The sequence below is a fragment of the Pteropus alecto genome, unplaced genomic scaffold, assembly GCF_000325575.1.
Source record: "Pteropus alecto unplaced genomic scaffold, ASM32557v1 scaffold24, whole genome shotgun sequence".
Taxonomy (NCBI): domain Eukaryota; kingdom Metazoa; phylum Chordata; class Mammalia; order Chiroptera; family Pteropodidae; genus Pteropus; species Pteropus alecto.
The window spans coordinates 19378182-19406137 of record NW_006439192.1 but is presented as its reverse complement, the minus strand read 5'-3'; the positions used below and the strand labels follow the sequence as shown (position 1 = coordinate 19406137).

Below are 27956 nucleotides of genomic sequence, written 5' to 3'. Positions count from 1 at the left end.
ATAATGTGGAATTCTGATTAAGTTCACCAGGTGTATACCAGTGTAATAATATAGAACTTACTTGTTCTGTAGCTTTAAATTTGAGTAGAATTTATCTCCCCCAAAGGTAGTCAAGAATATATTTATTTACAACAAAATTTAAGTAGGGAGTGATTTACTTTTTACTTACTATTTGAGAATCAGATGAAAAAGACACACTTCAGTTACCTGTGCTTATTAGCCTCCCAGCCTTTTATATTACTTATATTGATACTCCATTCTTCTATTGTTATTAATTTTCTCTCAAGATGTTTTGGTAGAGTCCATTGACCAGCTTGTACCAATTTGCCTGGAACTGTCCAGGTTTTAAAACAAAAAATTTCTGTATCCCAAGAACCTTCTCAATCCCAGGAAAACTAGGATGTTAGTCATTGTAGGTATAGCCTGGAATTAAAAGGGTTCTCTCCACTACTCGACCAGTAATCCTGTGTTTCCAGAAAGTTTTATTCTGAATCTTAATTTTTTTCGTCTTTTTATTAACCTTAATTCTTTGGGCCATTTTGTTAGGAAAGCATCAACCAGGAGTAGATAAACCTGATCCAAAAACATGGAAGGCGAATTTTCGATGTGCCATGAACTCCTTGCCTGATATCGAAGAAGTCAAAGATAAAAGTATAAAGAAAGGAAATAACGCCTTCAGAGTGTACCGGATGTTGCCCTTATCTGAGAGGCCTTCTAAGAAAGGTAGATAAAGAGATTTACTGACTATAACAATGATCACTCAATATATATTGTAGTACCTTTGTGATTTATTTTTACTTCTGTAGTTCGCACTGTGGATGATAATTCTGCCCCTACCTGGCTGGGGAAAATGACTCTCAGGTCACCAAATACAGTAAAACATTTGTAATTTGGGTCATGTATAGATTAAAGCATATACAATTTCACTGAGAATTAAAAAAATAATTTAATTTAGGGAAAATGTTTCTCTGTATGTTCTTCATGAAATAATCCAAAACTATTTTCTGTTACCACAGGAAAGAAACCAAAGACAGAAAAAGAAGACAGAGTTAAGCACATCAAGGTAATCTTCGGTTGTTTGGGGAGAGGGCCAAAGTTGTGACCATATTAATCATTCATACTCTGTCTCATAAAAACAAGTAATGTGATCTCTGTGAAGTATTTAATCTTTCTCCTTTTGCTATTGTGTTTTGTGTGCTTTGCATGTCTCCTCTTTGGCATGTACCCACTTGCAGATTCAAGTGCACATATCCTTGCTTCATCCAGTTTCACTGAGAAATTTATGAATGAAACCACAAATTCACACTGAGCTGTACAGTCACAAGCCTCCATCAGGTCCCCACAGTATTGCCAGCTAGTTACTTAGTACCAGCTAAGCTCTAGCAACCAGCTACTATCTGATAATATTAAGCACATTTTCAGACAATTAAATATATTTAGAGTATATTGAATATTATATATTTATATTAAAATGTTACCTATTTTTTATGCATACTATATATATGTGTGTGTGTATGACAGGCCATTACATTGGGGACCCAGTGATCAGTTCAAATACTGTATTAGTGTGGATCTCAATAGTTTTTTCTTCTCCACTATAAAACCAACTCTCATAACTCCCAAAGGTTTTCCATAGGGATGTGTTTGTGTAGGGGAGCTTTTTAGTAGGCTGTGCAGTCTGAAATCCCTGCAGTGGAAGGACCTTTGTGTGTAGATTGGATTGCCTTTATTAACTAGCAGGATAGCCAAATATCCCAAGCAAAATGGAGGATGCGCTTCAGTTGCTGGGCAAAGAACAGACACTGCAGTCCCAGACCCCTGGACCATCAGAGAGAAGATTGTTTGGTTCTCTGTGTTCCCTTTGCAGATGAAGAAACTGAGGCTCAAGAGAGCTAAATGATGAGGACCCAAAGGCTGTTAGACATGTGGCCAAAATCACACCATTATTTAGAATTGAACTTAAAGGAAATGTCAAGGATTCTGATTTTTAACCTAGAATAGCTATTGAAGAAAAAAACAAACTGTCCAGACAGCACAATGTTTAAAAACAAGCCAGTTAGTCAAAATAGGAGAAAAAAGGTATAAAAAATTTTATTTCAGGTATAAAATTAGATTTATGAAGGAAGTTATAGTTTGAGGGAAAACTTAGATAAATCATCATTTTAGACATATTTACCTCTACAATGGAAAAGAAATATTTTAGGCAGTATTTTAGTAACCATACCTCCACTTTCATTTTCAATATTTTTAGTTTGTGACTTGTTTTAAATAAAGCACAGTATTAAGGCCCAATTATGTTTTAACCTATTATAAGAAAATTTTATGCACACAGGAAGGAGACAAATTTGTTCCATAAATATTTCCGTGTATATCTTTAAGAGATAAGAACTCTTTAAAAATAGCATAGTATTATTATTGCATCTGAAAAAATTAATTCCTCGGTATCGTCAAGTATCTAGTCAGTGTTCAGATTTGTAGTTGTCTCATAAATGTTATAATTTTTATACAGACAATATACTTGAGTCAAGATTCATATGAGGCCCACACATTGTGATTTTTGGATACTTTTTTTGGATAAGTTTTTTTTTTTAGTCTGTAGGTTTCTCCTTTAACACTATAAAAATTTTTAATTTTTCCTCATTATTGAAAAAGCCTAGTTATTAGTTGTTTCAAGTTTTCCACAGTTTGGATTATTGAGGGCCTACATTTTAATTAAAATCATTTGGTCAGTAAACTATAACTTTACCACAAATATGTGACTTTGAAGAATTTGGTATAATCTTACATATGACTAGATCTTAATTACTAATATTTTCATAGCATCTAGTTCAGTGCGTGGTACAAAACAGAAAATTAGTACATATTTGATCACAGAATACATCTATGAGTGTTTATTGACCAAATAGAACATGTGGGGTGGGAGTGGAGCTTTTACATTAGAATTCAGATTTAATTTCATAATCTCAGTTAATGGAGAAATTAGAATGGAGTAACAGATGTTCACTTTTCAACAAGTTTTGCTCAAACATATCTACCATACTCCATTGACTATCAGATGCCAGTGATTATAAGATGCATCATTATTTTATGTGTCTCTAAGGAAGAAAAACTGCTTGCAATGAGACTATGACACATAATTGATTATAAGACACACCCTATCTCAGAGATTTGGAAATATGCACCTTAGAATTGATGACATATGCTATTCTCATAAGTAAGGGGCACCTTCAGTCACATCAGCAGTGGCAGTGTCTTCCACCTGGCCACTCAGATGAGCAGGTCGTGGAAGGTACAGCCGTAGGTGGGGCTTGGCCACATCAGCCAGGAAAGCAAATGAGAGGTATCCTCTTAGGTGCAACTCAACCATGCAGGTCAGGTTCCATCCCAGCAAAGTGTGTATTGTGAAATTTTCCTGTAATGAAGATATGGTTAATACCGGAAATGTGCCTCTCAAAAGGACATTGTTCCTTCAGCAGAAGGCTGGTGACTCATCAGAAATAAGCACAGCTGAACTTTTTTATTTAAATATACTTGCGTCTATCCTACTGAGTAGCAGTGGAACGTAGATAAGACCAGCAGCCTCCCGAGTTCTGTGGCTCATGACTGTAAATGCCATAGTGTTCTCTTGCCTTTTCAGTGCAACGTTTTCAAAGTTCGCTCTCCAGGTTGTCTGAAATTGTATAGTTAAAGGACCTCATCTTCTGAGCTATTCACATATTACTTTTTGTTGTATGTGAAAACACCTAAGCTTTGAGTTAATATGCTCAGTGCAGATATGCAACTGGAGAGACTAGGTGGGTTTCTTCCACGGAGAAAATTTGTCTTGTGTGTAGTAGCTAAGTGTGAAAATTTGCTTTTGAAGCCAACTCCTCCCAATCTTTATTCAAGTTGGATTGATGTTTTAAGTAGCAAAGGATGTTTAGGCCAACTGTCAGCATTTTTCTGGGGTCACTCAGGCAGTTGAGCTTCGTGCTGTTATGTTCCCTCAGCAGACAGCTTCCCTTGAGAGACCCAAGGCCCCTGGCCACGTCATAGGTGCAGAAATGCTGCCTCCATGTTCCCTGATAGTCTCTTTGTGAGTATACCTTGTGTGCTCAGTGAGTTGTTTTAACGTGAACTAAGGCCCACCTATGTAGAGGTGCTGGCTGTCTAAGAAAGTTAAAAAAACAAAAACAAAACAAAGGAACTTAGCGAGTAATACTAGATTATACGTTATCGATGCATATATATGTTTCAGAAATGTCACAAGGATAGAAATGGGTAAAACAGAGGCGTGGTAGCTGCCACTTCTGAGCCCCTTCCAAGTTCTGACCTCTGTGATCGATCTCATTTAGCGCCCCTCTGTGATGGGCGGGTTAACCCCATTTAGCACATGAGGAAATGGAGGCACAAAGAGGTTGAGTAATTTTCCCAAGGTTGCACTGCTTTACGGAGCTGTAGTCGGAACCCAAGTTAGTAAGTTTCCAGAACCCGTGCTCTTTCACCACATGCAAGGCCTTCGAGCCTATTTGGAGGCCGTGGATCTGAGCCAGGTCCTGGGGGACAGATGGATCGACTGAAATGGAGGTCATTCTCAGGTGCCCAGGTGCATCACACATGAGCGCCTGGAGACTAGACTTGCAGTGCGGAGTTCACTGAGCGAGTCCGAAAACTGGCTTCATTAGAGCAGGAGTTTGTGTGAGAGAACAAGAGAAACAAAGACATGCAGGTAAAGAGGATCAGAAATTAATACTTCCTGCTTCATAGCACTGTTGGCAGATGAAAGATGCCTGCTTTGAAACTATAAATGGCTTCCAGATCAAAGGATTGGTGTTGTGGTGGAAAATATAATCTAGGAAGGCCTCTAAGGGCACTTGGTAAAGAGTAGGCCTGGCCTCTGTTAGCTTTGAACGCAGACCTCTGGGTCGGAGTTACAGAAAGCACATACTAGTTTAGCAGAACTTTCTAACAGAGCTGTTGGCTCTAACAGTGACTTGAGCTGGATTAAAAAACAACGCGCTCCCTGTCACTGTCCCAAGACAGGCCGAATGTCCACCTGTCAGGGCTGATACTGGAGCGAGTACAGTTTTTAAACTCTAATTCGATGAAAACACATGCCGATGACTCACTTGAAAACCCAAGTCAGAGCTACCCCAGACCGAGCAAGTGCGAGGGCTTGCCCTGCCTGCCCAGCACCTTCCTCCCTTCCTGGAGGGGACTGCTCAGAGTACAGTCTGAAACTGTTGGCTAAATAACGTATGTGGATGATTTTGTAAAATAAAGCCCAGTTGAGCTCTTCAGAGAGGATTCGAAGGGTGATATTTAGGGAGGTCTTTCTCACGGTGAGAGGAAGGAATAGAGGGGAGGAGAGATGGAGGTAGAAAGTTTAGGCGAAGACGGTGGCAGTCGGATTGGAAAGAAGGACACACTTCTGCGGACAAGGCAAAGAGGATACAGAGGGTGGAGATGAGTGGACCGCAGGGGAGGCCTTGAGTTTTCAACCCTCATAGAGGGGGTTACTGGGAAGGGAGCGTGTTCTGTGATGAAGAGGGCACGTTTAACTTTGAACATGTTGAGTTCGAAATGACAGAGAGCCTCTAAAGCAAGTGGTGGGTAGAAAGTTGGATCTGACAGGTGCAGAGCTCAGGTACGTGTGGGAGGGCAGGGGTGTGATCATTTACTCAAGGATGGTATTGGAGGCCTTGAAAACAGATGTCTTCTCCAAGCAAGAAGCTGTACGAGATGAAGACAGAGACCCAAGGAGAAGATGAAGAGAAAAGCGAGCTAAGTTAAAAAAAGGTCAAAAGGGAAGTTGTGGTGAGCGTGGGAAGGAAGAGAGGGAAGACCATCTAGTTCCCAGGAAAGAAGGAAAGGGTGACAAGTGTTTCTAGGACCAGGCAGGTGGCCTTGTGGCCTCCATGGTGTGCAATTCCCTGGGATGCTTTTATGAGGCCCCGCTGTGAGCTCAAAGTTTTTGTCAGTAGAGAGACCTAGAGGTGCTCTTGTGTTTGGCTTTGAGGCGACTGGCTTTACATGGATGAATTAGGGCATTTCTGGGGGTGGGGTTTGGGTTGGGGTGGGAAATGGTCTTATGGCCATTATGTTTGGCCTCAGAGAGAGGATAGCTAGACAAGGAACTGTGACCCAGGGATGAAACAGAATAGGCTTGGAGCAGAGGGTTGAGTGGCCCTTGCTGTCCTGTGACTCAGGCCTACCCCAAACCACTCCAGCAAGCATAGCTTTGAGACCAACTGAAGGTATATTATTTTAGAGGCCCGAGGAAGGCTGCCCTGCCCCCAAACTCTCTCTTGTGCCGGTTTGCTTTCACCTAAAATCCCTTAAACTGTAGACCAAACCTTGGATTCTGTAATGAATAGCTCAGGCTTCTTGGGCCATAACTATTGAGCAGAGTTAATGTACCGTGGAGGAGTCTGAACCCAAACATAATCTTCTGTTTTGGTTTTCTTTGGGATGAGGTGACAGGGTTAGAAACCAAGACGACTTGTTTAACAGGAGAGCTAATATCTAAAGTAAGAAAGGGAATAGAAAGAGGAGGCCAGTTCAGGATTAACCAGGCCATGTTATGGTGCAGTAAAATGAGGACAGGGCAGGAGTGGACAGCACAGAGGACCGGGAGACACTGGGCAAAGCCCGTTCACGACCTGCAAGATCTCTAGGCACATGCGCCATAGAGAACTGTACACCCTATGTCTTATTTTCTTATCTTGGGTTCCTCATTTAAAAATATATGCATACATATGTATGTGTGTATATGCGCAAATATACACACATACATATGTAGTTTAGGTTTAGATATTCCTATTCTGATCATTTCAAAACTTTCAGCTGAGATTAGTGAAGATCCCTGTTCTACACCCTGGATGGAGACGTGTCAGGTTGTTGCTGGCTACATTTCACTATATAACCTACCATATTGTCCTTCCCGAGCGATGGTACCAATGAGAGGGTTTCACTGAAGACTTTGAAATCAACAGGTTGTTTTTGAAGTCTGGATGGGAGGAGTAAACTAGTGTTCAGAGTAGTCCAACTTGGTCCCCCATTAGTAGGATATGCTGCTGTTCCTGGTAGAAGCTGTGCAGGATACAGGGTAGCGATGGAGGTGTAAACAATGTTGACAGTAGTTCTCTCAGTCTCCATTGGAATTACTGCAGGACACAGGGTTGATTAAGATGGAAGCTCCTGGAACTGGACCGTGCTGCATGATCAGAGACTGAGTTTAGCTCCTGTGTCTCCTGAGGCTAAAATTAGTGTGATCTTAGTCTCTGAGTCATACTTTTTTCAAGTGTAAAATGACGAAAGTATCACTTGCCACTAATTAAACTGTAGGTCATGTAGACACACTGAGTGGTCTTCAATTGAGAAATCAGAGTAATTTAGGTTATTAGAGAGATGCACGTCTCACTGCCTCATTCCTTTGATAAGAAACCTAGAAACAGAATGAGTAAAAAAATAACCTAAGACAACAAAAGAAACTCATAAAAATTAGCAGTCTTTTCCATAATTCCTTCACATGTTCTGTACTTAGTTCCTTTTGAGAGAATTGAAAGTGGCATAATGAAACGTGGGGTGTGATTGGGGAGAGGGAGATGCAAAAAGGGGCCATTGAGGACGCGAGCGAGAAGGAAGGTTCCCTTAGAAAGGTGGAGGACTGCGGTGACAGGCGGTTCGGGTTGTGGGGGAGTGGGGAGTGCAAGCCTTCCTGCTGGTTGTCAGAGGATGATGTAGAGGGAGTGAGAGGGACTTGAGGAAAGGTCGCTGGATTTGGGAGAGCAGAGTTTTACTGGCGACCTTAGGTAAGAGCGAACATTTACTTAATAAGTGCCGGGTGCATATTTATCTCATTTAATCTGCACACCATCCCTGTGACATAGGTCCAGTTGTCCTCAGTTTACAGCTGTCCACCGTGTCCTAAGAAAGGCTTAAAGAGGTCACATAAAGTCCTGCAACCTATGAGGAGTCAAGGAGCCAGGCTTTGACCCCAGGTCTATCTTACCACCGTCCTTCCCCAGAACCAGGAGCTTGATTCCGCAAGTGGAGCGGACTCTAACGCGGTGTGGGTGATGGGCCGAAGGGAGTGAAGGCAAATGCTTGTTCAGAAGTTTGGCTATGAAAGAAGAGAAAAGATAGTGACTCAAGTCACAGGCCAGTGTGTCTTTCCCAGAATGGACAGACTTCATGTTTGGAACTTGTAAAAGAGGGGGGAAATGCTACAAGAGAAAGGGGTGACAACTCTGCCCAGTGGGGCTGTCCTGGGCTCTTCCTTATGTTTGCCCTTTGGTACATCTGGTCAACCATGCAGTGTGTGATTTTTTTTTTTTTTTTTTTAGAACTGAGCTATACAGTAAAGCGATATCATTGAAATTATAGAATTATAGTTATGGTGGGAGTTTGCCAGGTGGGATCATGAAGGAGGAAGTCATTTTCTCCTCCTTCCCTATGGGACATCCCTGAGTCACTTTTTGGGGGGTTCATCATTGATTCAAAGTAGCACATAAATAAATTGATAAGAACACCCACATGCCTTAGAGGTGTAAACACTCTGGATTTTTCAAAGCACAGTACTATCAACCACACACGATCTTCTGCTTCTGTCTTGTGTTCTTTCTGCCACTCCACCCTCCTCTCCTTCTTGGCTTCCTGAAGGAGTTGTCTGTGTGGCTTTTTCTCTCTGGCTTGATTGCTGTCACAGACACAAATACAATCTTAACCTTGAGGAGAAGCCCTCTCATGAAAATACCGAAAGTCAATGTATACTTCAAGACTGGTTCTCCCAGGGTTCGTTGGCACTCAGACCGGAGGGTCCTAGTGCCCTTTGAATCAAACAGAATTGAGAAGGTCTACTCAGGAAAAGGAAATTGTTCTCATTGTTTCATTAGAATGAGTGGGCTGTACTTAAAAGGCATTTGTATGAAGCTGTGGGTGAGGGGTTGCTCGACCGGACTCCATCGGGGGAGGGAGCCTTCAACTGTGAGTCTGGCCCATGTTATCAGCCATCCGCCCAAGTGGCCAGAGTCCAGGGCAAACCTTACCTGAGAAGAATTCATCCACAACGTCCTCCGAGTCCCTATGCTTGGGCCAGTGGTTGAGGCGTTTTCCTCAGAAATGGAGGAAAGAGCTTTTCCTCAGAAATAATTGTAAAGGAGGTGGCATGATTCCCGCCTTTGAGAGAAAGCCAGGAGTCGCCTCCTTTGAGCACTCCCTCCCCCAGAGAAGGAAGACTTGGGATGTAGGCAGTGGGATATTTTACATGGACAGTAATGTACCTCTGCAAAGCCCTTGAGCTATTGTCTGCAGATGTAAGGATTTCAGAAAGGCAAGCCAGATGCACTGGTACCATTTCCTCGAAGGAGGACCCTGCCTCTTTAGCTCCAGGCTGATTTAAAGAGGTAGGGAATGCATTGGGGGCATAGACATGACCCTAGCATTAAAGAAAGTAGACAGAGGGTAGAATTTAAGCTAAGAAAAGGGAGCGAAAAGCAAGTGTTCTCAATTCTTTTTTTCTTTTCTTCTTCCTAGCAAGAACCAGTTGAGTCATCTTTGGGGCTTAGTAATGGAATAAGTGATCTTTCTCCCGAGTGTGCGTTCCTGACTTCAGCTATAAAAAATGAAGTGGATAGTACGGTGAACATCATAGGTAAACTGTTTTGACATCTCATTTTTTACATCCATGAGCAGCCCTCTGGGTCTAAAAATTGTAAAACATGATTTGAAATAACATAGTCAGTAGGAGAGGGTCTTGGAACCATCTCAAAAGGCAAGTTCCAGTCCCCAGATTTTAGGGCTGAAAAATAAAGGCCTTTGAGGATCAGATAAAGGAACTCAAATGGTTCCGCCTCAAGAAAATAGGTCAAGAGTGACTTCCTCGGAGAGTCCAAGTAGGTGAACTGGTTTTATTTCTCCAATGGCTAATGATTAGCGGTTCTCAATCTTTCAGTAATTGGTCACATGGACAAAGTGTTTTTTATTTAACTTGGGAACAGGGAGAGAGGAGACTGTCCTCTCAGCACCTGCTCTATGGCAGACCTGCCGCAAAGGTGGTGCTCACCTTACAGATGAAGAAACTGAGGCACGGAGATATGTTACCTAAGGGCCCACTTTGGTTCCACAAAGAGTTTTGGGCACCGTCCATATTCCAGACTCAGTACCATGAGCAGGAACTGGGTTAGGGAACAAGGTAGGCCCAGTTCCTCGTTTCATGGAGGGAGACAGCAAACAAAACCACAGATAACTAATGCAAAGGAAAAGAACGGAGCTGAGAGAGAACCAGGGCCTGGATTTAGACCAGAGGCCTCTCCCAGGGGTTGACGTTTGCCCTGAAGCTGGGTGGGTGAGGAGGGGCATCGTGGGGCAGGTGGCAGAACTGCCCGAAGTGGACCACGCCATAAAAGCATGCTTGGGGAGCCAGAAGGGCCAGTGTGACTGAGCATAGTGAGAAGCAAGAGGTTCTCTTCAGTGAGGGCAGCAGGATGGGGTCAAGGAGATTGGATTTTATTTCCAAACTGTTAGAGAGTGTGTGGTTTTTTTTTTTTCCTAAAGTTTTTTAAATTGAAGTATAGCAGACAGTGAAGCGCGTAAATGGTTTGCATACACACACAGTGTAAACCCCACCCACCCCTTGGAGGCTTTTAGGCAACAGTGTGACAAGAGTGAATTACATCTCCATAAATTCCTGTTGGGATGCTGTGGTGAATGGTTGGTGGGGACTCTGTGCAAGGCAGAGGCCCAGCAGCGAACTTGTATTCCGGCTCCAGCCCCAGAATCCAAAACCTTTTGGTCCATTAAACTTTGCCCCATGTTGTAAGCATTGAAGGCTTCTGATGCTGGAGAGAACCAGGGAGATCAAGCAGGGCTACAAGAGCAAGCCTCACGGCCGAGTACCTTCATTTCTGGGTTCCTTCTCAGCTGAGTAAGAACAGGAGGCCCCAGCCACTACAGATGTCAGTCACCACTGTGTTCCCCTCGGTTTGGGAATTTTGGAAGTGGAACCGTGTGCGTGGGCACTCCCGTGAGCACGGAGGCCTTTGGCAGAATGCAGAGGGAAAGAACGAAGCGGATGTCGAGTGCCTGCTGTCTCACGGCAGGTCTGGCCTTGGCTTCCTCTCAGTGTTCACGTCTAGACGGGGCACTTTTGCTTGGAGGCAGTTTGCCCCGCAGTCATTTTGAGTTGAGAGAGGTCATCAAGACTGAGTGCTCTTCTCACTTCCCTTCTGGAGTTAGGCTACTTGCCTGACCAGAGGTCCAGCTCTCCCTTTAGCCAAGGCCCCAAGCTGCTTCGCCACCCTCTTGTTTTATTCTGGTTGAGTCTTCAGTATGTAACTCCTCAGCCAGGGTGATTGTTCTTTGCACCTGCCATGACTGGTGCCACATTTGCTTGGCACTTATTTAATGAGTCATTACTTCTGGGGCCAAGACAAATGCAGGGTTGGTTAGGAATCACCTACTGTATTAAATGATCCTCTTCCTTGCCGTAATAATAAAATAATAATGGATGCCAGTAAAAAGAGTTTGAATATCTCTTTCTATGTAGTTGGTGGCCCTTCCAAAGATATATGATTATGTATGAAGTGGATCCATACAAGTATTTTGAAGAAATGGAGAATTTGCGTTTATTGCAAACAATAGCACACCTGATTTTAAACCTCTCACAGAGCTTTCATGTGCACGCTCCCCTGTGACCATTGATTAGCCATCCCAATCCTTGTGATTTCTGGGTAGAGGTGAGGAACACAGAGATTCTGATTCCAAGGCCACTTTGGAATTTGAGCCTCCTGTCTCTTAAAAGCTTTTAAAAATGTTTAATTTAAAAATGACACCATTTCTTTCAGTTCATTTGTTTCTAAACCCAAGTTCATTCCAGTTCTATACTTAGGCACCAAGATAAAAAGCTTCAAGGTGTTTCCATTCTGCTTTTATAAGCATATGTTTATGAGATTAAAATTAGGAGCAGAAATGAGTGCTTCACATGATAGTAGTTTTTCACATTGTCTGTAGGGTCTTAGCTAGGGAAGTAGATTGAAAATCAATAACTTCATCCAGTGGAGGCCAGCCACCCAGCACATTTTATTCTGGACAGAGGTGGCTGTTTTATAAGCGAATCTATTAGTACGCAAAACACGAAGTGTACTGTTGCCCTGACAAATGATCTCTTGCTTGATAGCTATGTTTTTACTTCTATTCTTGCCACAAATCATAGCAGAAACAAACACACATGCAGTTGTCAGCAGGCTGTGTCCTGGTCATGCCTTTTCGTTCACATGTAGCCAGCTGTGCATACCAAAAGAGAGTGCGACATCTTAATACTTACGACATGTCTTTTAATGTTCCATCCCTCCAGTAGGAAAAATGTACAGGTTAGCACCCCCAAAGACATAGTCCTGCTTTCTCTTTAAGGGGACGGAGAAAACATGCCTTCTTTTTATTTTTACTTGTCTTTAGCATTGTATTATTTTTTTGTGTGTGGTAACTTCTGTTTTTAGGAAGCGGAAGAAGCGAGCAACATGTTGGATTGTTCTGACAATACCCCACTGGCATTCTGCCCAGGTTAGCAGCGCTTTTGCTGAGCTGTATTAAAATGATCTCCAGACCAGTATAAAAAGCTTGCAGGTGCGGACATTCTGTCTGACTTGCCTGGGCCGCGTTTTATAACCCTTTTGTGTTTCTTGATAAAAGGTAACCCCACCCTTCAATAAAGCAAAGATTGCTACCAAACAAAGGAGGCCATTCATGATGCTCTGAAGCAAATCAGGCAGTCCTTAGGGACTAGACACACAGAAATTAGGGAACAGCGTGATTTGGATTTTGTCTTGATTTTGGCTGCCCAAAATGCACCTTATAGGGACGTGCTATTTTTGGTAATTGCTTTCGGATTTAACTGACTTTAAAGTAAACCTTGAGTAGCTTTTCTAACCAAGCTTAGAAACTCAGATATCAACAGGAGGATGCATCTACAACTTAGAGACCACCCTTCGGGGGGGGGGGGCCCCCACGAGGGCCTCTAAGCACCAGAATTCATAATGACTTGAAGGTGGCCAAAGGTGACACTAGGCTGTAGGACTGTGTCTTCATCTTTTTCCAGCTCCCTTTCCCCTGTTCTTTTTGCCATTTTCCCTGGTGTGTAAGATATGAAAAATTTCATCTGCAAGGTATACAGTAGCTGTAGGGTAGATCTTTAGATGGAAGTGAGTGAAGGTCTTCCATGCTGGTTCTCAGTGGGCTAGCTGCCTGCCCCATGCCTTCTCCTGGGAGGGCTGAGCTGTTTCCCCCTCCGGAGTGGGGACAGAGACAAGGCATCCAGCAAGGCATCCAGTTTTACCAGGATCCCTAGGAAACTCAGAGCAATATGAAACTCCATGTAAGATGTGCACCAAGATATCAGAATACACCCAGACTCAGAACCGGTAATATACCTTATTTTTCTTCAGTGGACTGAACCTTGGGAAGCCTGGTCACCGAGGTGAGACTGCATGGGACATGCTCTCTGTCACCAAGTGCAGCCAGGAGCCCTGGGCAGTGGAATTTGGCTGTTGTCTTTTCAACCTTAAGAAGTTTTTATTCACCTAAGAAATTTGCCCTCTTTTTATGAGTCTATGTAGTTTCTCCTTCTCCTCTCTCTCCTGCCACCCCCATCTTTTTTATAATTAACTATCAAATCCCCCTGTCTTCCCTCATCGTATCTGTCCCCTTCTTTCTGATTCTGATACTGTTCCCGGTCACTTGCTCTCTCCTGAGCTCTGCTTCTATTCTGTCCCCTCCCCTATTCATTTTCAACACAGAAGAATTTTTTTAAAAATGCTAGTCTCACCATGTCACTCTTGCCCCCAGGACAAAGACCCGAGTCTCCCTCATGTCCCCAGGGTCCCGGTGACCCGGCCTTGGCCCACCTCTTTTATACTTGTTTTTGAATTTGAATTATTCTGAACAGCTTGACTTCTGTGTGCCCATCCAGAGAGAAGGCGAGGCTGGTTGTGAATTTTGTTATTGTGGAGAGGCCGCTAAAGCTCCGTCGGCACAGCACAGTAAGAAATGGGCATTTGGCAGTTCCACTGGGAAGTATAAGCTGCCAACCCAAGAAGTCTTACCCAGGTTTCTGCTCCCAGGACGTTGACCCTGGAGATGACTGATGAATTCTACTGAGTTTTGATTGGGACACCTTATTTGCTCCCCTTTATGTGATGCTGTTTCCTTGGAGGGTGAAAAGTACATACTGTGCCAGTCACATTCTTGTTTCTCCCTGTACCTGCGTCAGCCTGTTGCAGTCTGGGGCTGTCTGCCTGCGTCGGAACACAGCTCTGTTCTCTGAAATTACTAACCCCACCAGACTGTCTCTCCCGTCATCGCTCGTGGGAACTAAATGAAACCATTGCCGTATTTGATTTAAAAAACAAACAAACACTGGATTAGAAGTTAAAAGTCATGGGTTGTAGGCCCAGCTCTGCAGTTTTTTACTTATCACTTGATCTTGGGCAAACTCTCTAAGCTCTTTGAGACTCAGTTTTCTCATATATGGAAGAGAAGTAATAATGCTGGTTTTGCCTACCTCACAGGGTTGTTGAAGGATCAGATGAGTAGAACAGATCGCATATCATAATCATAATCATAATATTATTTTAGCACTGTTATAAGGTGGTAAAATGGTATTGTGATTATAATACGATACCACCAAAATATATTAAAATGTATTTAAGGAAGAAAGTAGTCTCCATCTGTGCTGTGCCATCGCGGCTGATATTAACAGTTTCAGTTCTCAAACTTTCGGATTGGGGCACGGAGGAATTTCTCTCCACGTACCACGTGGATCACCTGATTTTATATGCCCCCCCCCCCCAATAAGCTTTATTCTTGACCCTGCAGCCACCTGGTGACCTTGGCAATTTACCCGGCCTCTTTGGGTTTCATCTTTCCTCAGCTGAAAAGCAGTGGGAACAACTCACCTTCAAAAACCTTTCTATTTATTTCTAACAGTCTCTACTTTCAAGAGATTTTCCTGAGGCATGGGGCAACTGATTTCTCAGGTGGAGCCCCACATTAAGCCAACAATTGTTGATAGAGTAAGAATGACCTTTTAAGGAATCAAACCAGTTCATCAGTAACCAGCCATGAATAATATTGTTGTAATTCTCAGCAACTAGGTCCAGATAAAATTGCATTCCTGTGGGTGACTCTTTTCCTCCAGTGCTGACCTTAATAAGCTGGGGAAGCTTAGTGGGTTTCTAGCTCCTCTAACCATTGGAGACTTTCCTTGGCACCCAATATAGAACTGTTAAAAAGCAATTTCACTATTGGTTATGAGCCCAGAGTTTCATTAAGGTGAGATTCGAAAGTTTTTATCCTAAGCGGGGCTTGGAAAGCCAAGAGTAGCTCAGTTTGAACTTCATTAACTCTTTCTGTTAGGGAGACTGTCCTCCGAAGTACTTGAGTTGAACTTTGCCGTCAGAGAAAGCTGAATTTGAATCCTGCCTCTGCCACTTAACTGACCGTCTGACCTTGAGTTATTTCACTCTCCCCAGTATTTTTCCTGTGCCTAAGAAGGGTTAATGACAGAACCTTCTTCATGGGGTGTGAGGTGTTGTGGGTGGTGGTGGTGGGGAGGAGGCAAAGATAAGAGCTCAGGAAACGTTAGGTTTTGTTGTTATTTATCAAGTCAGGATGCTGGACACCTAAAGGGTGCCACTTCTATAGCAGATTATACACGTTTGTTATTCCTGTGGCTTTTCTGTTGTCAGGACTCAGCGTTACAGTCTGTGTGGTCACGTGGGGCAAAGTTTTGGTAGTTCAGGTAATCAGTCCCCGTGGCGAGGGGGCGGGGGCAGAGAAAGAGAGAGACAGGGAAATGGACCGATGAGCAGGGGTGCCTGCAGCACATCCGGAGAGCGTCCCAGATGTTGGGGTTCCCCTGCCTCCCTCTTGGGCTTGTGAGTATGAGCTGGGAAGTTTCTAAACTGCCCTCAGTGATGTTAAGATGGAGAGAAGTGACCATCCCTGCCTGAGCCATAAAGTGACATATTCCTAAGGAGATAGTTTGGCTGTAGAAATGAGGCGATTGCATTAACTGGGGATTCAGATCATAGCCCAGAAAACAACAGTTTTTTGTTGTATCCTGGTTACCAGCATTCAGGATACACATAATACTTGAGAAGAGGTGCTTATCTGGTTTTTTTTTTTTTTTTTGGCCATAAGTCATGTATATTAAGTAAAATTAACCCCTTTCAGGCATACAGTTCTGTGAATTTTGACAGAAGCACTCGGTCGTGTAATCACCACTGTAATCAAGACATTTTCATCACCCCGTAACGTTTCCTACCTCTGCCCTCAGCTTCTGAAACTATGGCTTGCTTTATCATTTCATCTAGGTGTAAAAAAGCGCCCACTTGCCAGAAGTCTTGAATTTTTCTAGAAAACATTTATCGTTAAATACGGGCTTGCCAGAGGTCATGGACTCATGCAGGACTCTGGCTGCAGTCAGCGAGCTCTGGTCCGTTCGTTCATCTGTTTGTTCAGCAGAGATTCGCTGAGCAGCGCTCTGGTGCAGGCAGGAGTGTTGTTACGACTTGCTGCAAAAAGTTCTAGTGCAGGTTCTCGACAATCTCAAGGGCCCTAATTAGGTTAGGAGATGACACACAAATAAAAAGTTAAATAAAGATATATGGAATTAACTTGCAGCACGTGGCAGAAAGTCAAGAAATGTCACGAGGTCGTGTCACATTGGAGTTTTGGCTGAGCAGTGGGGACAGTGAGTGAGAGGCGCTCAGGAAAGAGAGGTCAGTCTGTTCTGGGGTGGTCAAGAAAAGGCTCCAAAAAAAAAAAACACCACAAAAAAACCAGAGGCATTGTGAATACTGCTCGTTGCTCACCCTCCCCTTCTACTTCCTCCCTGCTCTGTGTCATTGCTTCACTGAAGTCTTTGATTCCTCGAACTGGAAAAAAAAATTCCACTTCCTCAACTCTCATCACATGGTCCCGCCCTGCCTCCCCCTCCTTTGTCTTTTCACTACTGTCCTAAACTTCCTCTCTAGGTTATTAGGTGCCGGTCTGCAGCCCTACTGGACTTAGTATAAACCAGGTCTTTGACTAGACTGACCTTTCTCTGCCCCTCTTAGTTCTTGACAGCAATGTCCTGTACAAAGTAAGTGCTCAATAAAGCTTTGTCGGTTGAATCACCAAGTTGGGCATTATGGGAAAAAACAGTGAGGGAGAGAATTGTTAGTCAGAACAGAGGGATATAATTAGAAAAATGCTGAAACTGCTGCCGTTGTTTATACTCCTAATTAGCTTGCTATCTCTCTATTTACAATGACAGTGCAAAAGGAAATGAACTTTGGAGTATTGGAAGTTAAAGTGGCTTTGATATAAATCAGATTTATATAAGAGCTGAATTGCCTTAGAGTATTGCTCGTACCCACCCCTTACACACACACACACACACACACACACACACACACACACACACACCCACACCATTTGGTTTCTGTCTCCACTCATTAACTGCTTCTTAGGATTTGGGAAATCTTGTTTTCCTGCTCTTTTGTTTTGTTTGGGAGAAGAGGCAGAAGAAACTTGAGAGAGGTCAGTGTCGGCGCTCGGTCTGTGTCTAGTGAACTGCATAATTGATGTTCTCGTGCTCAAAGAGATAGTTAAAAGGATAAAATAAGAATCTGGGAGTCTGCCTGCCATATTTAGCCTGCCTTCTTTTTCTTTCACTTTATCCCCTCCAGGAACACCTAAGTAGCATCCAATTTCCCTTCCATTCTGCATGCTGTGGCTTTGTGGACTCTTTTATCACATCCCCACATCTCCTTTCCCAGCCTCCGTGGTGTCTTTTCTTTCATTAGAGAACCCACGTATTCTTACTCTCTTCTAAAACCTTCCCAGAGTAGAAATCAGCTAATGTTCTCCCTACCTTATGTTAGTCATTTCATCACCTTCTCCCCTCCAAAAAGCAATCATAAGAGGAACCCATTTCTAAACAAAAATACTTGAGCAATTAAAATACTTCGAGCAGTGAAAACAGGAGCTTGTCCATGATAGCTAACTTCTCCAGGAGCCTTGAATGTGGACTCCTTCCTTCCTAACCTGAACGTTTTATAGATGGCCTAAAAAATGTCAGGGACATAGAGCACTGCATATAATCTAAACATATGACTTTGGACAAGTCACTCTACTTCCCTGTGCCTGAGTTTCTTCATTTATAACAGGATAATGATGATTTCCCTGTCATTCTCATGGGATGAAATGTTAAAATAACTTATACATGAACCATGAGTAAAACATCGATTATGATGGCAAAGTGCTTTGAGGCCTTCAGGAAAACACTGTTGTTCCCATGTGCTTATTGGTACCAGTTTTCAGGCATATTATATCTAATTAATGGCCAGCTGACATAAAATGTCAGCTCTATTTACAAGTAGGGCAAGATATTAGGGGCATTCAAATGAAAGCCATAATGAGATTACTACACACCTATCAGAAAGGCTAAAGCAAAAAAATAGTCACAGTAGCAAAGGCTGGTGAGAACAGGTATAAATTAGATCATCCACACACTGTTGGTGGAAATGTAAAATGGTATAGCCACTCTGGACAATATTTCGGTAGTTTTTTTGTAAAGCTAACATTTACTTATGATCCAGCAATTGCATTCTTGGGCATTTATCTGAGAGAAATGGAAACTTATGTTTATACAAAACCTATGCACAAATGTTCAAAGCAGCTTTATTTGTAATAGCCAAAGAATAGAAACAGCCCAGAAGTCTTTCAGTGGGCAAACAGTTAAACAAACTGTGGTACATCCGCACCATGGAATCTTACTCAGCAATGAAAAGGAACCAACTATTGATACACACAACAACTTGAATGAATAAATTTCCGGGGAATTATGCTGAGTGAAAAAAAGCCGATCTCAAGAAGTTACTGTGTGAGTCTATTTATGACATATTCTTGAAATGACAAAAATTAGAGAAATGGGAAACAGTAGTAGATGTCATGGATTAGAGCCAAGGGGAGGAGGCCGAAGGAAGGTGGATATGGTTACAAAAGAGTAACAGGAGATGCTTGTGATGGAATTGTTCAGTATTGGACTGTGGCGGTGGGTACTTGAAACTTCATACACAATACAATTCCATAGAACTAAGTTCACACACATTAACAGGTACAGAGAGGAGTACAAGTAAAACAGGAAATCTGGACTAGGTGCGTAGATTGTTACCAATATCCTGATATTATACTATGTTTCTACAAGATGTTACCATCAGAGAAAACGTGGATAAAGGGCACGAAGGACACACGGGTCTCTGTTATTTCTTACAACCATGTATGAATCTACAATGATCTCAAACTAAAAAGTTTAATTTACAAAATCGAGGCAAGATTTAGAGCCAGGTGGTCAGAATTCACCTTGACAGTGTTCTGAGGGGGTTGATGTTGCTGATGCGTGTTAGAACAGGGAAACCATTCCGTCCCATTGTTCTGAGATTTCATCCAGAGCTCACATTGCCTGCAGAGTAGGAAGAGGGCTAGGAGTAAGAATAGAGCACCCCACAGATACAAATGACATAAGGGGGAGGATTTTGGTGGTCCTTCCTCCTTACTAAGATTTGATAATGTCTCTCTAGACCCCAGGACACAGATAATAACAACGGCTTCCATCAGAGATCGAGCAGAGAATAGAAGTGGGTCAGATTCAAAGCACTGTCTAGCTGGCCTTGGGGCTGGGTCTGGATGCAGCTTCTGGTCCTACAGCCTTGGCTGTGACTGGATTAAGTTTGGGACTTTGCCACATGTAAGCACCATTGCCAGGCATGCTGGAAATAGTCCTGGGGAGCCAGGTTATTGGCGAGCTGCTTCTCTGGGGACGTTAACCCAAAGCTACGGTTTGCTCTTCAGTTTCATGGCAGATGACGTGTGGTGACTAAGAATCTGACTCTTGGCTGTTTGGCTCTTTTGGGAAGGTTTTCTATCTTGAGAGAGTAGAGTGTACTTGAATTGTGAAGTCAGGAGACGTTGGTTCATGATGTTTCTGTTTTCTTTGAAGTTGTAGGACAGTCACATCTGGACAGCAACATTGAGGATCAAGAGATTGTCACTAATCCGCCGGATATTTGCCAAGTTGTGGAGGTGACCACTGAGAGCGATGAACAGCCGGTCAGCATGAGTGAGCTCTACCCTCTGCAGATTTCTCCTGTGTCTTCCTACGCAGGTAAGGGGGAGGAGGGGACCGGTGGAACTGAGCAAGGAGCAGGGAAAGGCAGTCCTTTAGTCTAGGGGCACCCGTTTCACCACACGGCAAAAAAACAAAAAACAAAAAACAAAAAACAGAAAAACCTCTCCTCTCTCCTGGAGATTGTTCTTGCTTTAATTTCCTCAACCAAAATCATCTTGGACACTTTTGTTCTCGCCCATAACATTTTCATGCATGACTAACAAATAAATAAGATTTCTTTGGGGGGAAGTAGTTCATCCGAGTCTACTTTACTTGCACGAATTATCAGAAATTTGGAAGAGTGTTTGTAATGGAATCTGAGTTTAACCAAGCTGGATAGGACCTTAGCGATCATCTCTTTCAATTCCTTCATTTTGGGAAGCGAAGGGACTTGTTCCATGTCACACAGCCAGTAAGTGTTTGGGTCAGGACTTGAACTAAACTTTCAGACCCCAAGACCCATTTCATTGCACCGGGTTTACTTGTCACTTCCACATATGTTCCCTTTCTTTTTCGATTTAGTACAGCTTCTGATTGGGCCAGGCCACTGAGCCCATTTCTGATTCCCCAGGGAATGCCCACATAATTGCAAGAGCTGGCCCAGACGGGTTTAGAACCCGATTCGGTTGGTTCTTCCATCTTTACAGGATAAATTGATGGATTCTTTTTCCTACTAGCGTTACATCATCTTATGCTCTCTTCCAAGTGATCTCCGTTTAGTTTTCTTGGGACGCAATTATAATTAGAAAATATAAATTACGAGTCAGTGTTATTGCTTACAAACATTAAAAATAAAAAGCAGAGGCCCTATCATGAGTAACTACAGTCAGCTCTAACAAATGGTTCAGGAATTCTTCCCAGTGTCTTTTTTATGTGCGGCCAAATAGAGTGTCCTTCAGCTGAGGGGCCACCCCAGTGACTGGCACAGAATCAGCATTAGAATTCGGCTGATTCAAATGACAGGTTGTTTGTGAATTATCGGTCCTAAATAACCGGAACCGCAATTTTCTTCTTAAAAATTGTGGTAAAATATACATAACATAAAATTTTCCATTTTTCCTATTTTTAAGTGTACAGTTCAGTGGCATTAAGCGCATTCACACTGTTGTGCAACCCTCTCCACCAGCCATCTCCGGAACATTTTCATCTTGTAAAACTGAAACCTAACTCCCACTCCCTCCTCCCCCCAGCCTCTGCCAACCACCATTTTACTTTCTATGAATTTGGCTACTCCAGGCACCTCATGTAAGTGGAATCATACAGCATTTGTCCTTTTGCGACTGCCTTGTTTCACTTACGTGATGTCCTCAGGTCCGAACTTTCTTTTGTGCAAGGAACACTAAAGGAACGTAAGACCAAACCTTGCCTACAAGGAGCTTATCATCTGTCAAACAGGTTAAGCTTGATATCAGCTACTTTTATTCATCAAGCATACTTTGAACTCCTATGTGCGGGTCCCTTGTTGGCCTTTGCCAGTCCCCACTAATAATAACTATGATTTCTTGCATGTGTATTGTGCCCTGGGAGCTGTGCTGATGCTTGGAATCCATTGCCTTAATTGTATTAAGAATAACCCTATCAGCCTGGGTACCATCACTATTCCCTCTTGAAAAGTTAGGAATCCAGGGTCAGTCTGGGTAAAGCAGCGTGTCCAAGGATGAACAACAGAGCAGCACAGTTGGAACCCACATGTAGCTTATGCCAAAAGACTGCTCTTCATCCTTCTGTCCTAATGCTGCCCTGTACAGCCACATCCATGGTCTCAGAGACCCACCAAGGGAGGCAGAGCAGAATGTTTCTGCCTTAATTTTATAGCAGGTATAACCGAAGCTTAAAACACTAAGCTACTCTGCTTATGTTTACATAGCTCTGGCTAAAACTCTGTGACTTATTTCTGTATCATGCTGCTGCAGGCATTACATCCCATGTAGGTTTTTTTTTTTTTTTTTTTTTTTTTTTTTTTTTTTTTTTTTTTTTTTTTTTTTTTTTTTTTTTTTTTTTTTTTTTTTAAGGGGTTGGGGCTTTAGAATAGACTTTTTCTGTTGCTGTGTTGAGTAAGACTTTTGTAAAGTCTTCATGGAGATTCTGGAAAGACCTCTTCTTGCTGTTCTGCCAGCAGTGGCATTTTGCTTTAACAGAAGAATCCCAAGAACAGCTGATTCATGCAGAGAGAAATGAAAATTTCATTACCCTTTTCAGGATATTTGCATAGGTTTGAAAAAAAGGATTTCTGTGCCAGGCTGGCAGGCGGCGGGGTTTTGTTGGAGCCTGGCCTTTAGTTCTTTCTGTTGTTTTCATTGTCTGAATTCTCCAAAACCCTTTGGAGAGAAGCATATTGGTTGGAGCCAAAATGTTTCATCACTACTATTTTTCCAGAGCCTACAGACACATAAGAAATGTATCCGTTACTGACCGTGGCCAGTTTGTCTTATTTAGGCAGGAATTTTAGAGCATGCTGCTGGGAAAGGCAGCTTTTCGGTTGTATTCACCTTCCCACCTTCATGTTCTCCAACAGGATTGGCTATTTGCCTGTTTTCCATGACAGGGTTTTTTTGTTTGGATTATTCAACTGAATTTCAGCCTCCTCCAACCACTTCCATTCATTTGTTTAGGAAACTGGTATTTGGAAGCTGTTGTTAGCTATTTTTTCCCCCTACTGATCACTGAAATATAATCCCAGTAATATTACAAAACCACATTCAGTTTGCAAGTCTGTCTTCTCCATGGTCTAAATACTATGGTGAGCAAGAAGACAGACCGTTTCTTCGAGCGGAAATACTTGCATTGGACATTTTAAGACAACATGAAATTCTAGTTGGATTTGTAAACCTTTCATCCTGGGGAGGGACGTCCCAAAGCCCGTCTTGGGAAACTAGAGGAGAGTCATTTCATTTTCGAAGGTCAACCATAAAGTGGCCTCTTGCTTGATGTGTGGCACCAAGATTTTATTAGGTTCTCGATGGTTTCGTAAAAGAAAGCCGCAAGAGCATTTTGGGGAAGGCCGGATAAGAGGATGGAGACTGGCTAGAAAGAAAACATGGTACAAAGGATTAACCAGTTATAACCGAGGGAATGGAGATGGCCTGATGACCAGCGACCAGGAGTGAAGATTCTGGGTCCTTATGGAAACCATTGCATTCTGTTGGGTGTGGCAGAGATAAAAGTGCTTTGAGATTAAGATGACTCGATTTAAACCGTTCCATTGAGGCTTCTAGTGAAAGTAATTGAGGAAACGATCTAGGGCAAGAAATCCTCTTCAATCTTAATAAGACTCGTTGAAGAAGAGCCCTCCAGAAGATGGACCAGGATGTCAGAGTGCAGAAATGCTTCATCATAAAACATATTGTCTCCCCCTCATAATGTTCCTGAGATGGTTTGACAGTAAAAACGGGGCTGAAGTGGAGTCTTAACCTGAAACGAGGGTTCTGCAGCCCTGGAACTGCAGCCCTGGAAGGAGAGTCTGTGAGCTCATCTAATCCAAAGCCTTCCCTTCCCTCTCACCTGGTTGCTTTCAGGGAGACTGAGACCAGAGAGATGAAAGGAATTACTCATGTACCTGTTAATGCTCTTTCGACTTATTCGGACCATGCTAGGGAAGCAACTCTCAAATATTTGTCTTCTGTTGGATTCAGAGTAAATAAAAAACAAAGCCAAATGAATCAAAGGGGAAAATGAAATAACTCGTGTTGCTATTTCAGCAGTAACGTTACTCTGGACGCAGCAGCTGCAGTGAGCTCATTTGGGGTATAAGAAGTCATCTTGAACATGGCGCTGGTGAAGTCAAACCATGCAAACAGAGGAAAACGGCCATGAGTAGCTCCAACAAAGCACTTCGAACCAATGGTTCAGGGGTAGCTATGAGAACCACTCTTATTCTAGAGAGCAGGGCCTTGGGTCCTCAGGCTGGAGCTTCAAGCATCTTCTGCTCCTAGGCTGAAGGCACCCAAGGCCATTCTTTTCAACAGTAACAATTAGAAATCTCAGTGTGCTGATATGAAGAATCTTTATAACTACTTCAAAAGCGGTTGATCTTAATTTAGAAACAGCGCTCTCAACTCACATTTATGTCTAAACTAACAGTTTAGAACGTGTGTGTCTTGTCTCCAGCTATTTCCCTGAAGTTGAAAACTGGGCACTTAAAGTTCAGTTATCATTCTGACCACGTATCCTGGTCTGTGCAAGGTCTTTCTGAGGGGTCTCACCCGGGGTCTGACAGGTTCCAACTCTCCCACAACGTGGGCTGTGGTGGGATACCAGGCCCTTGGTGTTAACTGCTCATTTTCACATCTTTCCAGCCCCCAAAGCATGCCCATTGGCATCTGTTTGTTTTTATTTGAAGGGGAAAGGAACAGAAGATGATGATAGTTATGAGGAATAATCAGGAGTAGAGAGGCCTAGACATATATGAAAGGAAGAGAAACCTTGGCTTGAGAGTACAGAGAAAGCTGAGCATTAAAATGGAAAGGGGATCTTGAAATCCCATCAGAGGCCGGAGCGGCGGGCATGCTTCAGAACCGGTTGCTGTGTTCAGTACCTCAGGCCCCGAGCACAAGTGCCGTGTTATTTTCTCTCCTCTACGCTGACTCAGTCTGCAACTTTGGCAGGTTTCTCAACATCTCTGTTCCTCATTTTTCTTGGGAGTGGCACACTGATTCCTGCCTCCTCGGGGTGCGAGCTAGCGGGAGGGTTCTGTGAGGAAGGGGTTGGGGATTTTCCTTTCTGTTGTTCCAAAAACAATTCTGTTGTTTTTGAGTGGTAACATTTCTCCCTCCTGGCATCGCCACTTTGTCTTGCTGGCTGGTGCCATTACCAGCTGAGGGTGTGTCGCTCCCAGTCAGGGCAGCTGTAGAGAAGTCTGCTCGGTCTGAGGAGACGATAAACCTGTCTTCAGTTGCTCACGGTCACTCTCGGCCGTGATCACTCGTGTCCGGGAGAAGTCACTGCAGAACGGTGACCGAGAAACATGCCAAAAGGCTCTAGGTGGGGCCAGTATGTGGAGTTCTCGTTTTCTTTGTGTAAGGAACCTCTGGCTCAGTGTGTCCATTTGTTCTTTAGCCTTTAATGTATAGAAAGTCTGGGCTGTGGCTGGAGCTCTGGGCATTCAAAAGGGCTCTGCCTGGGCTGGGTCTGTCCCAGCTGTGCCACCAGCAAGAGGTGAGACTAGAGACTAGTTTCTCTGTAGGCTTGGCTGAAGGGGAGTTTAACAGGGGACGGTAGGAGCTGCTCCCCAGTTTAGAATTTTTGTGAGGGCTAAAGGACCCCTGCCTGCAAAGGCGCCCGCACAGCCTGGCACTCTGCATTCCATTAACGGTCACTGTCACGGTTTCTCTTTAAGCCTCATCTGTGAAATGAACGGCCCAGCCTCAGGGGTTGCTAAGGGTCTGTGTACGTCAGAAGTTCTACCTTCTGTACTTTCATTGCTCAAAGCTGTGAGCACTGAACAACTGCACGCCAGCAATTTTTTTACTTAAAAAAATGTTCAATTTTACTTTAAAAAGTTAAAATTTTTTTTTACTTAAATCTTGTATTATAGGTACAGGTGATATGTGATCACTAGCTATTAACTTAGAGTCTGTTATTCGAGCATGTGCACATACATCCAGTGTTGACCAGGGCTGAGGAGCTCAGCTCAGAGGCACGCGTAGCATTTACTGAGCGTGCGCTGTGTGCCGTGCACCAGGCCCTGCGCCGGGCCTTTGCCCACACTCTCACGCACTCGTCACGCAGCCCTCTTTGGAACATGTATACTCCCCTTTTGCAGATGAGGAAACTGCAGCTCAACGAGGTTAAGTAACGTGCTCCATGCCTCACAGCTGGCAGGCAGAATCAGGATGGTAATGGAATTAGTTATCTGTGGCTGCATAACAGTCTAACGAACAAACCTAGTGACTTGAAACAACACACATGTATTATCCTGCCGTTTTGAGTGTCAGGAGTGCAGGCATGGCCAAGCTGGGTCCTCTGCTCAGGGTACTCGCTGCACAGTCCTGCAGTCAAGATGCAGTCCAGGGTTGATGTCCTGTCTGAGGACCGAAGGGGGATGATTTTCATTCAGGTCCCCGTGGTTTGGAGCAGAATGTGGTTCCTTGAAGGTTATCACATCGAGGGCCCCAGTTTCTTGCTGGATGTTGACTGGAAGCAGCCCTTAATTTTTTCTCATGTGAGCTGTACGAACGTGGCTGCTCACTTCCTTGAAGCCAGCAAGAGAAAGTCTCCTCACAGGACAGATTTCAGTTTTACCTTACGCAATCACACACATCGTCCCATCCCTTTCGCCGTGTTCTGTTGGAGTCACAGGTCCCATCCACAATCTCAAGGAGGAAATCCCACAAGAAAGTCAACACCAGGGGGTGAGGGTCATGGTGGCCACCCTAGAATCTGTCCATCCACAGTAACCCGGGTGGGAGATGCAACTGATAAATCCAAGATATAAGTGCTAAAGAGGTACGAGGTAAAGGAGGGATCAGTCGAATGGGGGTGATCTAGGGCAGGGGTCCCCAACTCCCGGACCGTGGACTGGTATCAATCCTTAGCCTGTTAGGAACCAGGCCTCACAGCAGGAGGCGAGCGGCGGGCAAGTGACCAAAAGCTTCATCTGTATTTGCAGCCACTCCCCAATGTAGCATCACTGCCTCAGCTCCACCTCAGATCATCAGGCATTAGATTCTCATAGGAGCACCGGTCCCTGGTGCCAAAAAGTTTGGGGACCGCTGATCTAGGGAGTCTCTGAGTTGGGACTAGATGAACTCTGACACAGCCTGGAGGAGAGAACCAGTGTGGGGCATCGTGGGGAGAGCAGTGGTGAGGACTGGGTCTGGCGTGGAGGCAGGAGTGAGCAGGGGGCACCGGGAGACGGGCACCATGGGGACCAGCACCCCATCCCGGGACGTGGTGGCCGTGAGTCAACTTAGCCTGGCCCTTGGAAAGTGAGCCACTCCTCAATTCTAAAACCTTTCTCCGAAGGGCTAAAATCACAAGAACCATATTGACTCTAGCATCTCCCAAGTACGAGGGTTTGACCTTACAGAGGGGACAAACATTACGAGTTTAGTTATTCATTTATCTTTGGAGAAGTGCTGATACATTTTCTTAAACACTGCCTGAGCCTCGAAACAGTTTGTGTGGCGGGAATGATGGCCCTGTGTTTTTCTCTCTGTGAACAGAAAGCGAAACTACCGATAGTGTGCCCAGTGATGAAGAGAGCTCCGAGGTAAGCACGGCTGCCGCTGCTCACTCCCGCCACGTGGGGGGAAGGCGTCCCGACCAGCACTGGGGCTTCCTTGCCGCTGGTTAAGTTTCTTTTCTTTTGATCGTGATTTTTACTTCGGACGTTTTTTTGTGTGTGTGTGTGTCTCTCTGGTAAAATACACGGAACATTAAATTTACCGTACTTTTGGATTTTGAATTATAATACTGAGCTTTGGGAACCGAATGGGAGGAAAGGGAGTGAGATGTTAGCATTAGAAAGAGAGGCTATGACGGCAGGAAAAGGAAATTGAAGTCGAGGCTGGGAAATGTTGATCTTACTACTATAAACATCCTAATTCGCAAGCAGAAATAGAATGTCCGGGTGGCCAAAAGCGATGACCGGAAGTGAACGTCAGAAAGTGCTAAGCAAAAGTATCACCACAGGTACCTGGAGTCCCCTCCCCCTGTGATCCCTGCCCAGCGGCCCAGAGGCCAGGTGTGTGTTCAGTCTTGATTTTCAGTCGCCTGCTTCCCATTTCCCTCTTCCCTCCTCTAGGCTGGGCTCACAATGGCAGGA

The 27956-nt window shown here is 43.8% G+C and overlaps 1 protein-coding gene across 3 annotated transcripts in view; it reads left to right on the top strand.

Moving 5' to 3' along the window:
• IRF2 (interferon regulatory factor 2) overlaps positions 1 to 27956 on the top strand; it is a 75860-nt gene that overhangs the window by 45713 nt on the left and 2191 nt on the right. For all 3 annotated transcript variants that reach the window (XM_006916369.3, XM_025049908.1, XM_025049907.1), the window contains exons 4-8: positions 547 to 723; positions 1017 to 1063; positions 9517 to 9634; positions 20024 to 20188; positions 27355 to 27401. In XM_006916369.3, coding sequence (XP_006916431.1) covers positions 547 to 723; positions 1017 to 1063; positions 9517 to 9634; positions 20024 to 20188; positions 27355 to 27401 — 554 coding nt within the window. The remainder of the gene's footprint in view (positions 1 to 546; positions 724 to 1016; positions 1064 to 9516; positions 9635 to 20023; positions 20189 to 27354; positions 27402 to 27956) is intronic.